This window comes from Pygocentrus nattereri, chromosome 1 (genome assembly GCF_015220715.1).
Source record: "Pygocentrus nattereri isolate fPygNat1 chromosome 1, fPygNat1.pri, whole genome shotgun sequence".
NCBI classification, from domain to species: domain Eukaryota; kingdom Metazoa; phylum Chordata; class Actinopteri; order Characiformes; family Serrasalmidae; genus Pygocentrus; species Pygocentrus nattereri.
The window spans coordinates 13,519,584-13,532,524 of record NC_051211.1 but is presented as its reverse complement, the minus strand read 5'-3'; the positions used below and the strand labels follow the sequence as shown (position 1 = coordinate 13,532,524).

The 12,941-nt window shown below is 42.1% G+C and overlaps 1 protein-coding gene across 3 annotated transcripts in view; it reads left to right on the top strand.

Moving 5' to 3' along the window:
• Positions 1-10,942, top strand: part of myh9b (myosin, heavy chain 9b, non-muscle) — a 58,237-nt gene extending 47,295 nt beyond the window's left edge. For all 3 annotated transcript variants that reach the window (XM_037542430.1, XM_017717319.2, XM_017717321.2), the window contains 17 exons: positions 855-1,026; positions 1,341-1,553; positions 1,669-1,813; positions 2,010-2,216; positions 3,130-3,234; positions 3,434-3,586; positions 4,161-4,409; positions 4,634-4,846; positions 5,071-5,283; positions 5,488-5,649; positions 5,752-5,880; positions 6,334-6,422; positions 6,870-6,993; positions 7,218-7,426; positions 7,845-7,953; positions 8,448-8,620; positions 9,514-10,942. In XM_037542430.1, coding sequence (XP_037398327.1) covers positions 855-1,026; positions 1,341-1,553; positions 1,669-1,813; positions 2,010-2,216; positions 3,130-3,234; positions 3,434-3,586; positions 4,161-4,409; positions 4,634-4,846; positions 5,071-5,283; positions 5,488-5,649; positions 5,752-5,880; positions 6,334-6,422; positions 6,870-6,993; positions 7,218-7,426; positions 7,845-7,953; positions 8,448-8,620; positions 9,514-9,622 — 2,774 coding nt within the window. In that variant the 3' untranslated portion in view covers positions 9,623-10,942. The remainder of the gene's footprint in view (positions 1-854; positions 1,027-1,340; positions 1,554-1,668; positions 1,814-2,009; positions 2,217-3,129; positions 3,235-3,433; positions 3,587-4,160; positions 4,410-4,633; positions 4,847-5,070; positions 5,284-5,487; positions 5,650-5,751; positions 5,881-6,333; positions 6,423-6,869; positions 6,994-7,217; positions 7,427-7,844; positions 7,954-8,447; positions 8,621-9,513) is intronic.
• The last annotated feature ends 1,999 nt before the right edge of the window (positions 10,943-12,941 follow it).

The window sequence follows — 12,941 nt, the reverse complement described above, 5'->3', positions numbered from 1 at the left end:
CTCAGATATTTAAAGTTAATATAATCCAAAAATATTCTTTCACTGTAATTCTGTTATTAGATAACTAGGACTATGTAGGTACTCTGTATGAAAGGCTGTGGCTCTGAATTGAGATACTAGCAATGAGGGATGACATATAAGAGTCTCCTGCTGTGAAAACAACTCGCACCACTCCACAAAGATGGCCATACCAAGATAGAACGGACAGCACCACTGTAGCACTGTTCTCTAGATTTAAAAAAAATCTGCCTCAATGAAAAAAAGCATTTAAACACAACACTTACTGTTTTGTAAATAGAAGTGTTCAATTAATGTTATAGAAGAAAAATAGCTGAATCGTAGTTCAGCTGTGGGAAAATTTAATTTAATGGCTTCTCTGAAATCAGGAGTGCTGGTGATTTAGGCCAGTCACAATCATGAAATTTTATCTGATAATTAATAGTTGTATGAATAATTGCATTAACAATTTCCTTTATGCAACTAATAAAGTACAAATCTAAAGCAGCTAAACTGGCTTAATATTTATATTGCGTATCTAGCTCTATACGTCCAAGCTGACAAGAGATTATTCTGTAAAAGTAGCATGTGGAAACTGCCAGACAATCTTATGTTGACCAGAAAAATAGTTTTTCACATTCAGAAATGAATGCAGTTAAATCACCACTTTCATACTGATTTGTTACAATTCCTTTGTACACTGTAGTTTAACGACTTTTTTTTTTTTTTTTTTTTTTACATATGGCAGAATAAAACTAAAGATCATTACTACATCATTCCCAGTCTGACATTAGATTCTCAGATAGGTTATTTCTGTGTCAAATTAAGTGAATTGACGCTTTGTATTTGTGTACCAGACCGTCTGCGGCGGGAGGAGAAGCTGCGCCAGGAGCTGGAGAAGAACCGCAGAAAGCTGGAAGGTGACTCCACAGAGCTTCACGATCAGATCGCTGAGCTGCAAGCCCAAATCGCCGAGCTCCGCGCTCAGCTGGCAAAGAAGGAGGAGGAGCTCCAGGAGGCGCTGGCCAGGTCTGGATCACAGTTACCAAAATATCTCCATGTTAAAAGATTAACTTGTCAGAAATGCTGAACTGAACACAGGAACCAATTAGCATTCGTAAGGTGTATTTTGTATTTATGATCTTTTGAGGTTTCAGTCATTCAATCTGTAATGATTGAAACCTCAGTGAGATATTAAATGATGTCAAAAATGTTATTACTACATCATCTGTATTATTATACTAGGTACATCATTTCTACTAAAAAAAAATTACAAATGGAAAATTACCCTTTTTTTTTTTTTTTTTTTTTTAATGACCTCTTTCTTACATCTATTTGTGCAGGATTGAGGAGGAAGCAGCACAGAAGAATCTGGCCCAGAAAAAGATCCGTGAGCTGGAGGCTCAGTTGAGCGAGTTGCAGGAGGATTTGGAGCTGGAGCGGGCCGCTCGCACTAAAGCAGAGAAACACCGGCGTGACCTGGGAGAGGAGCTGGAAGCGCTGAAGACTGAGCTGGAGGACACACTGGACTCCACCGCTGCCCAACAGGAACTCAGGTAAATCAATAGAACTAAAAAGGTGACCTGCTTGCACTGGGTTGCAGCACCTTTTGTTGTCCTGTGTAAAGGTTTGGGCACCCCTGAATTAGAGTTGATTGTGTTTGTGTATCAGGGCAAAGCGTGAGACAGAGGTGGCTCATCTGAAGAAGACTCTGGAGGATGAAGCTAAAGTGCATGAGCAAGTGGTGGTGGAGATGAGACAGAAACACGGTCAGGCATTTGACGAGCTCAATGAGCAACTGGAACAGGCTAAGAGGGTAAAACATACATCCATGCCTATTGGTCATTTGCTGAAACAGATTAGCCTTTTCCATTTATTGTACCTAACACACACATGTCCATTAATATATGCACTATTGTACCTACTTCTCATTTGTTTGTCCTTTACACACTCATGCTTATGCACATGTTCACAGTAGTTCTGACCCAAGTGCACTCTGTCTGTCCCTACAGAATAAGGCATCTGTGGACAAGGCCAAGCAAGCTCTGGAGTCAGAGCGCAATGAGCTGCAGATCGAGTTGCAGACGCTCATGCAGGGGAAGGGCGAGTCTGAGCACCGCAGGAAGAAAGCTGAGGCTCAGGTGCAGGAGCTACAGGTCAAACATGCTGAGAGTGAGAAGCAGAGAGCTGAACTGGCAGAAAAAGTGACCAAGCTGCAGGTGCGTAACTCCACCAGCCAACACATGCCCATTCTTGTGAAGAGTCTGGTCAGCACAGGCATTGATCGAGACGCCATCAGGCATAGAACCCTGTAACAGTACACACGCAGACAGACTATTCAACTTCATCAATAGCATGATAACACATCTGAACAATTATGCACTTATAGACTTGTCAGCCTGTGAGGTTAAAGTAACAATACTATAATAACAGTTGTGCATGAACACACAGAAGACTGGTCTAATTAGCCGTGCTTGTGCCCACAGCATTTTACTGCATATATCACAAAAGATTATTAATCAGAAATGGAGCACAGCAACACAGTTTACCAGAGCAGACCTTAAGAAACCCTTGCCATTTCACCTGGGCTAGGTGATTAGCCCTCTGTTACGTGCCTTGGGTGGGGGTAGCAACATATATTTATCGGTATTTCATTAATTTGATCATTAAAGTGTTTTATATAATTGAACGTCTGCCGCTTTTATCAAACCATGCACTGCTGTGAGGAAACAAACATTTATTAAGCTAAATGCTAGGTTGTCACCAGTACCATGCAGCTACTGCATGTCTTGTGAGACTCCTTTCCTAACTGATTTGAGGCGGTAGTCAGTTTTAATTCCAGATGTGGCCCAGCTAGCCAGCCCCAGCTATCCACCTTATGCCACCAGTTGATACTTGCTGTGAAACTACTTTCAGTGATGTTTTTTCTTTTCCTTGTATTGTTCCAATCAGATTTGAATTAAAAGTGAGAGCTAAACAAATCAATAGAATGCTGAAATCGGCAAATCAGTAATGTATTATCCCATAGAATATTTCAAAATTAAAATATTCAATTGCCTCACCCAAATGCATGAATTTTTCCACTGTGTGAATGGGAGAGTTAAACTGATGTTTTGGTCGATTTTGCTGCAGGCAGAGCTGGATAATGTGAACAGCTTGCTCAGCGAAGTAGAGGGCAAGTCCATCAAAGCAACCAAAGACTGCTCAGCCGTGGAATCACAGCTGCAGGACGTCCAGGTAGGGTCACATCAGTAAATCGAGCAATTTTTTTCTGGAATGTGTATGGTGAATGTAAGCTTGTAGTACCTGTTATCTTTAGTGTTGTAATGGGAGAAAGATTTCAGATCATGTTTTAGTGATAATCATTTTGTCTGGTTTAATTAGTTCCGGTGAGGCTTGTGGCTGTAAGTTCCTTTCTCTCTGTGGTCCCGTGTAGGAACTGCTCCAGGAGGAGACCCGTCAGAAGTTGTCTTTTGGCACACGACTGCGGCAGCTGGAGGACGAGCAGAATGGCCTGAAAGAACAGCTGGAAGAAGAGGAAGAGGCCAGGAGGAACGTAGAGAAACAGCTGCAGGCTGCGCAGGCCCAGGTATATACATGTACCCACACATATTCATGTGTGAATTGTTTTTGATATTTTACACAGATTTTAACTTGCATTACAAAATAATCAAATCAAATTTATTTGTATAGCACTTTTTACAACAGATGTTGTCACAAAGCAGCTTCACAGAATTTCAGAAAAGACAGAGTTTTAACAAGAGTGTAAAAATGTAAAACCCCCCTGGCAAGCAAGCCAGGGGCAACAGTGGCGAGGAAAAACTCCCTCAGAACTGAGGAAGAAACCTTGGGAGGAACCAGGCTCACCGGGGGGGGGCCCATCCTCCTCTGGTCAAACTACCTACAAGTGATTATACTACAATATTAATAGCAGTAGTATTGGTAGTAGGAATAGCTAGCAGTCTATGACAACATCAGTGTAGGGTGGGCAGCTAGTCCAAGGCAGGTGGTGGTGGCTGGGGTGAAAAAAATTGCCAAAAAGCAATTTCTGTGGTTTTATTCTATCTTTCATGAATGAAGAGAAGTTTTAATAATTAATAATAAGTAATGTACTGTAATTGTCTAACTTGTCTTGAGACCCTAACCTCTCTCTATCTTTCTAGCTGGGTGAGCTGCGTAAGAAGATGGAGGTGGAGGCAGGCTCTTTGGAGAACGCAGAAGAAGGTAAGAAGCGTGTTCAGCGTGACTTGGAGGCAGTCACTCAGCGGCTTGACGAAAGAAGCCTGGCTTACGACAAGCTGGACAAGACAAAAACCCGTTTGCAGCAGGAGCTGGACGATCTGCTGGTTGATCAGGACCATCTGCGCCAGATCGTATCCAACCTAGAGAAGAAACAGAAGAAGTTCGACCAGGTTTGTGTGATTCTGTGTGAGAACCAAAATCCCAATCCTAATTTAAACCAGTTTGTGTAGAAACTTTCATAGAAATTTCTATCAAAATGTAATTTTCAAAGATGTGACATTCAACGTGGATTAAAGAAAATGTACAGAAATTAAAGAAATGAAATGAAGGTATACGCTACAGTGAACATAAGAGGCTTAAAGTAGCTTCGTATTTTCACTCTGTGTGAGTGTAGATGTTGGCAGAGGAGAAGTCTATCTCGGCTCGTTATGCAGAGGAGCGCGACCGTGCCGAGGCTGAGGCTCGAGAGAAGGAGACACGGGCGCTGGCTCTGGCCCGCGAACTCGAGACCATCTCTGACATGAAGGATGAACTTGACCGCGCAAACAAGATGCTCCGGGCTGAGATGGAGGACCTGGTCTCCTCCAAGGATGACGTTGGAAAGAGCGTAAGACTATTTTCTATGATGACAAACATGCCTTAGCTGATTGACTGCATTTGGGATAAGGGGAAGATTGCATGAATGAGACTGTTATCTATCTGTTTGTCACTTTAACTCCTTGCTTTGATTTAAAAGGGTTTGAAATATCACTCCTTTTTCTCCTTTCTTGTTTCTTTACTCTGCTCCTTCCCTCCTTTATTTCCTCGTTATTTTACTGCCCACTCCCTCAGGTGCATGAGCTGGAGAAGTCGAAGCGCGGGATGGAGCAGCAGCTAGAGGAGATGCGCACACAGCTAGAGGAGCTTGAGGATGAGCTACAAGCCACAGAGGACGCCAAACTGAGGCTGGAAGTCAACATGCAGGCCATGAAGGCACAATATGAGCGCGACCTGGCTGGAAAGGATGAGATGGGAGAGGAAAAGAAGAGGCAGCTCGTCAAACAGGTACACAGCCGTGGAAACGTGTAGAAACCTCCAAGTAGGATCATTTGACTTCTCATTTTTATAACTTAAAATAGACTAACACATTTGAAAGAAGGAAAAAGAAAGGTTTCAATCAAAGTGCAACATATGAATATAGTGTTCTGTATGCTGCTGGTGCTGGAGCTGTGTGCAATGCATTGTGGGTAAAGTAGTCTCTGCTGTCAGGTACGGGAGATGGAGATGGAGCTTGAGGACGAGAGGAAGCAGCGCTCCGTTGCCGTGGCAGCCCGTAAGAAGATGGAGCTGGATCTGAAGGAACTAGAGGCGGCTATCGATCAGGCCAACAAGAACCGTGAGGAGGCCCTCAAACAGCTCAAGAAACTTCAGGTCCTCTTTTATGACACAATGCTGCGCAGCTGAAGTCCACTGTCTCAGTTCTCTGTCAGAACAATCTGTGTAAATGGCTGGTGTGTGTATTGTGGTGTGTAGGCTCAAATGAAGGACCTCCTGCGGGAGCTGGACGAGACGCGTCTCTCCAGGGAGGAGATTCTGGCCCAGAGCAAAGAGAATGAGAAGAAGGTCAAGAGCATGGAGGCAGACATGATCCAAATGCAGGAGGTACTCAATTTCTTTATACACACCAATACTCACATTTTTTTCCTCTCTCTGTTTATCTTTATATCTCTCTCTCTTTACCTTTTATATCTTACTGTCTCTCTGTCGCTATCTCTCTATCTTTTTATCCCAAATTTTCTCTCACTCTGTCCCACTTTTTCTTTTTCTGCCTCTATCTCTAACTTTCTTTCCTCGCTCTACTAATTATCTCTGCTTCTTTTTCTGCTCTCTCTAACTTTGTCTCTCTTTCATCTTTTTCTGTTTTGTCAGCCTCTCTATCTCCCTTCTGTCCCCCTCTCATCTCCTTCTGTCTTTTTCCCTTCTGTCCCCCTCTCACACATCCTCTCTCTCTTTTTCTTTCTTTCTTTTCTTTTTCTTTTTCTTTTTCTTTCTTTCTTTTTCAAATATCTTACTGATTTGTACATAAGTCACATGTCACTGTGTGTGCACATGCAGGAACTAGCTGCAGCAGAGCGTATGAAGAGACAGGCTCAGCAGGAAAGAGATGAACTGCAGGACGAGATCAACAACCAGGCCAGCAAGACGTAAGAGCACACGTATACAAAAAAAATAGCTCCACTGAAAACCCTAACACCCCCTTGCACACAGCATCAGAAAGTAACAGGACAAAAGAGGCCCCATTGTTTAAAATGCAGAGCTACACAGTTGGGGGGGTGGGGGGGGCATGCAAACACCTGCATGAGTAGTGTTAGCAGCAGACTAGCCAGATAACATTAGTGATATGAGTGACCTTAACATATGTGATGTATTTACATTCTCAAAACAGCAAGCTTTATGGTAAAATTTACAGATTTAACCACCTGCCATGTCTGTATTTTGATTGACCTAAAGCAAATTCTGCTATCTCATTCAAAAGTGTGAAGTATATGACTGACACATACAGAACTTTGGTCAGAAGTTTTTATTTATTTATTTATTTATTTATTTATTCAATCACGCATCTCTGTCTTTTGCTCCCTTGTTCCATGTAGTGCTCTAGCTGTGGAGGAGAAACGTCGACTGGAGGCGAGAATCGCTCAGTTGGAGGAGGAGCTGGAGGAGGAGCAGGGCAACACGGAGCTCCTGAACGACCGTCTGAAGAGAACTCTGCTGCAGGTGAGCTTATACACATCACCCATCTACATGGCACTCTCATTCTTACCATCTCAGTGTTAGTCTGTGTGATGATTGAAGTAGTTACATTTTAAATGTTTTTGTTTTTTCTCTCTCTTTAGTTTCCTTTTTTTCCACCTTAAAATGTGAGGAAGTATTTTTTTTTTTTTTTTTTCCTTGGTTTTGGTATGGATTCATAATTGTCTCTGTACTTGTGTCTCTCTCAGGTGGATCAGGTGAATGTGGAGCTTACTGCAGAGCGCAGCACCTCCCAGCGTTTGGAGGGTGCGCGGTCACAGTTTGAGCGCCAGAACAAGGAGCTGAAACTCAAACTGACTGAGATGGAGGGAACAGTGAAGAGCAAATACAAGGCTACCATTGCCGCTCTGGAGGCCAAAATCGCACAGCTCGAAGAGCAGCTGGATGTTGAGACTAGGTCAGATTGCATGAAGAACACTGAATAACTAAGAGTTACCTAACACTGCCCAAACTAACTCAGCCTATTTGATTCCTTTGGTAACATTAGTGATTTTTGGAAACATTTTGGATGAAATGTTTTGGAAATTTGGGTCATCACATCAGCATTTAAAAAATGTTTTAATTGGTGGGGGTGGGACATGGCTCAAAAGAAATAAAGCCATGAACCCCATTATAGCCTTTGGCTATATGTAGTTTACATAAGTCTTAAAGAATATGTTCATGATGGAATGAAATAACATTGTTGGTGCAACAACTCCAGACTACTATTTACGGGACCACACAGTAAAAGCAAAAACAGTGAATTACAGTGTAATACAAATACACACAGTGCAACTAGAGGCTCAAAGCCAGATAATTGTATGTTTTGTGTCTAGAGAGAGGCAGTCGGCCACCAAATTGGTGCGTCGCACAGAGAAGAAGTTGAAGGAGGTTGTTCTGCAGGTGGATGATGAGAGACGCAACTCTGAACAGTACAAAGACCAGGTCAGTGCCTATACATTACAGTATACTACAAATCTAGTATAAAAACCAGGTCAGAGGCAGATTAGACCCTATACCTGGTGGTACAATACCAATACAGTACCTTATTACTAAGTGGTACCAATTACCAGACCTGAATTTTGTAATTACTGTGATTAATTTCATTTTTGATTGGCCATCTAGTGTCATGCCTGACTCTTAAAGAGCTAGATGAGGTGTTAGGGTAGGCAAACCTGTGCAGAGCAGTGGGGACCCAGACTTGTTGAGTTTTATCGCATTGTTTAAATTACCTACCAGTGATTACAAAATACAATACTTTACAGTAGACTCAAGGTCTGGAGTGCTTTGTTCTCACACTCGCACATCTGTTTTCAAAAAGTGCCACACTTCAGTAAAACCAAAGCATAAAAGCCCAAGACCATTATACATTATTATTACAGTAAGTAGACCCCAGGTCAGAGCCTGTACATGATTCTGGTGTGCGTTTGGCCCTGCAGACAGAGAAACTGAACAGCCGTATGAAGCAGCTGAAGAGGCAGCTGGAGGAGGCTGAGGAGGAGGCACAGAGAGCTAATGCTAACCGCAGAAAACTACTGCGTGAGCTGGAGGACGCCACCGAGTCGGCTGATGCCATGAACCGTGAGGTGACCTCACTCAAGAGCAAACTCAGGTAATGCATACACAAATATACACTTTACCTGCTACACCTCACTTCCTAAAGATTCAGGTACCAAACCCTGCACCCTAAAGCCCTGCACGCTGCTCTTTTATGGAATCAACCCCCTCTTTAAACAAAAGGATGGTTCAGAAAAGGACAAGACTCAAACAAAATTCATGCCATTTGCTATAAATTGAATAAACCTGACCTTAATTTCCAGGTAAAACTAATGAGCTTAATTTAAGACAAACTCTCAGGCGGTTGTGTATATGGAATATTCTGCTGACAGTCTTCAGAGTGGAACCTGATACGAGCCACTGTCTGGACTTGGTGGATGCCAGGAGAACACTACCTACCAAAATGCGTAACAGCAGGGGGCGCTGTTAGTACACAAGCTGCTTTACTGTTTGTCATTTAAAGAGAAGCAGCAGCCATTAAAACCGCAATGCACGTATTTGCAGTAACAACAAAGTTTAGTACCAAAAATATTGTTATCGATTATTGATAGTGTTATGATGTCTATACTTTCATTTAGTCAGGTAATGCTTAAAAGCATGCAAGTTAAAGACAGTATAGAATGTAGCTGCAGCAGCCTGTGTGAGTCTTTCACTGGTGATATGCTGCTTAACCTGTTAGAATGCTGCATTAGAGTGAAATGAACAATGTTATCAATTAAATTATTTGTGTTAGATTTTAACTCTTTATTGACATCTTTTATTTATCTATTTATTTAGTTATTTTTGGGCCAGCATTGTAGTTTTTTTGACTGCTGAAATTCAAGTGTCTCCCTAGTAATAGCATATTAGTACACACCGTTAGTGCACACCATTTAGTTGACAATTGCATTGCATCATTGTGATTAGGGCACATCCATCCTAATCCTCTGTGGTTTGTGTTTTCTTTAGGCGCGGCGATTTGCCCTTCACCATGCGCCGCGTCGTCAGCCGCGGTGGTGTGGAGAGTGATGAAGAGAGCGAGGCCAAGAGCGAAACCCCTGAACCCAAACCAGAGTGAACAAACTCTTACAGTGCCACCTCTGGCTGCAGTGCTGAACTGCAGCTGTGTTTTTCTTACATGCACACATGTACACATACCTTTGGACATCACTGTCCCCTGGAGCTCAGAGATGCACACGCGATTTGTTAGTGCCATAGCAAATTCTCTCTCTCTCTCACACACACACACACACACACACACACACACACACACACACACACACACACACACACACACACACACACACGTTCCGTTGACAATCAACACTTCCAACACAGTTATTCATCACTCAGCCAAGGACCAAATTTTGTCATCGTGTTTGTTCTCTGGGATTTAAAAGATAATGAATGATATTTTTGTAAGGAGACATTCCAGTTCTCGTAGGCTCGTTTTCGGATCTATTTTTCTAATTGAAGTAACGGAAGCACAGGAGTGTGTGAAAGATTGAACCAGTCGTTAAAAGTGAAGAACACAAACTGTTGGAAGGGGACCAAAATGGCGAAGCTCTCTATAGAAGTGTATTTTATTCTGACGTTTTTATAAAAGGCATAAGGATGAAAGTATACTACCCAGTTATGGTAACTGCTGCATCCTGTCTGTCTGTCTGTCTCTCTCTGTCTCCTTATCTATCTCTCTCGCCTGTGTTGGTAAATTAGAGGCACTTGTACTGTATAAAAGTATCATCTTCCACTTTTTGCGCTTTTTGGGCTTGATGAAACTGTAACCCGTACTTCATTTAACTCGAACGTGCACCGAGAATATTAGCAAGGTGCACTGTAACATGAATAGGATTACATATGTCTTCACACTGAGCAATACAACAAATCTAATTGGAAAGAATGGAAGGAATACAGAAAAGTCGGGCAATGCACAAGCTCATAGACACAGCACTATGCACTATAGCCTTAAAGTCAGATGCGTTCTACTATTACGACTTTTTCCAATATTTCTCAATATTTTGTTGTTTTTTTTTTTTTTTTTTTTTTGTTTGTTTGGTTTTTTTTTAGGTAATTTTGGACGTTTCCTACAGTCTCTTTACTGATGTGCAGGGAAAAGCCGGGGTGGTGGGGTAGATTTATTCTCTCACAGCACACTGTAATCCGCTTTTCTTGCTCACACTGCTGGGAAGTGAGAGGAATTTATTCTAATGTTGACGTATAAATAGCTAACGAGTACTCTCCATACATACATAACGACACAAAAAAAGAGAATGCAAAAAAAAAAAAAAAATCTTAATTTTGTACTATTGTTTTTTTTCTGCAACTCTAAAATGATATCCAGAGAGAGGAGTTGAAAACTGTTGGTATTATGCAAATAAACATGGCTTTCTAAAACGGCTACAGTGAGCTTTGTCTGTTGTTTTTCCACAGTTTCACAATCATTGTGTCCTTTTGGTCATTTCTTTAAAGTCTAAATCTTTAACTCATCCAGTTGTTTTACAGTCTGTAACGTTCTAGTTTGTATGAGATGCTTCAAAAGCATGTCGTCTGATTTTGGTGCGTAATAAACTGAGTTTTATTGAAAGCTTTCACATTTTAACCCTCAGATGTCTACGGCCATTTTGCAGTGCAGTTAAAATGTAACTCCAGAGGTGATGACATCGCGGTTACATCACGGAATTTGCATTTTTTTTACTTTCTGTATCTACAGCTTTAAATCTGAACTTACATTTTTCCATTTGTTTTAATGTCATTAAAGGGAAAACATGTGAAGGATAATTTGTATTCCACATTTCTTCAAATCATAAAATATCACCTGCAAATGTACAAACACAAATGCTGAATGGATTGAAAGATCTGCATTTGCACTTTTCACAAAATTCCTCAGCTTGTTTCAAAAAGCTGTGAGTAAAAATTTGTTAATATTCAACAAGATTTTATCACTAGTTTTAAAAGGCGTAGCCAAAGAGTTGCTAGAGCCAGCCACCCTTCTGGACACCCTTGTTATAGAAAGTGACCGTGAGAATCGTCATCATTCAGCCTTAATCAATAAAGCATCAATTATGGTGAAAATCTGCCATCAGGACAGTTACCAGTCTTGTGTGTCAATTACTCTGCATTTAAAATTAGCATATCTTGTTATGATGGACTAATTTGCTGACTAAATGTGAGTAAATGTGTGTTTCGGTCTCTTAGCAGTGCTTCTCTGTGAGCTACTTTATACACTGCCATCTGATTAGCTTCCTAAACATCAGACTCATATAATCTGGATTATAATGGAATGGAAACTTCTGTCTATATGGAATGTTTTTCTTAATGTTACACACTGAAAAATGACCTTCATGCAGTTCTGTTTTTCAGTTTGCTTTCAGCAATAATTGTACTGTTATATTCATGTGGAAATAATGTAGATTTAATTAGACCTCACTTATGTCATTTTAATAGAGTTTAATAGAGAGCACATTTTAATAGAGTTTAATAGAGAGCACACTGCTTGGAAAAAAAACACTTTGGATGGATGGATTATGTCATTTTAATAAAGTGATGTTGTTTGTCAGCCAAGACAGCCCCACAACATCCAGAGCCTTGAGGAACTCAGGGCGGATCTCATCCACCCCTGGAGCCCTGCCACCAAGGAGCTTCTTAACTACCTTAGCGACTTTGGCCTCAGTAATGGACAAGCCTATTCCCATGTCCCCAGACTCTGCCTCCTCACTGGAGAACGTGTCGGTGGGATTAAGAAGGTCCTCAAAGTATTCCTTCCACTGCCCAATGACGTCTTCAGTTGAAGTCAGCAGCACACCATCTCCACTATATACAGTGCTAGTGGCACACTGCTTTCCCCTTCTGAGTCGCCTGACGGTTTGCCAGAATCTTTTCAGAGGCGACTTAAAGTCACTTTCCAAGGCCTCACCAAACTCCTCCCATACACGGGTTTTTGCCTTGGCGACGACTGAACCTGCAGATCGCTTGGCCTGTCGATACCTGCCAGCTGCCTCTGGTGTCCCACAGGCCAACCATGCCTGGTAGGACTCCTTCTTCAGCTTGATGGCATCTCTCACCTGGGGTGTCCACCACCGGGTTCGAGGATTACTGCCCTCACAGGCACCAACTACCTTGCGGCCACAGCTACAGTCAGCCGCTTCAACAATGGAGGAGCGGAACGGCGAGCCCCTCCACCAGGCCTAGCTCCAGGGTGGGGCCCCGGTAACCCTGTTCCGGGCAGGGTACACAAGTCCTGTTTTTGTCTTTTCATAGGGGTTATTATGGATCACACTTTGTCTGACCTGTCACCTAGGACCAGTTTGCCATGGGAAGACCCTACCAGGAGCTTTTGCTCCAGACAACATAGCTCCTAGGATCATTCAAGCACGCATACCCTCCCAAAGAGTTCAATG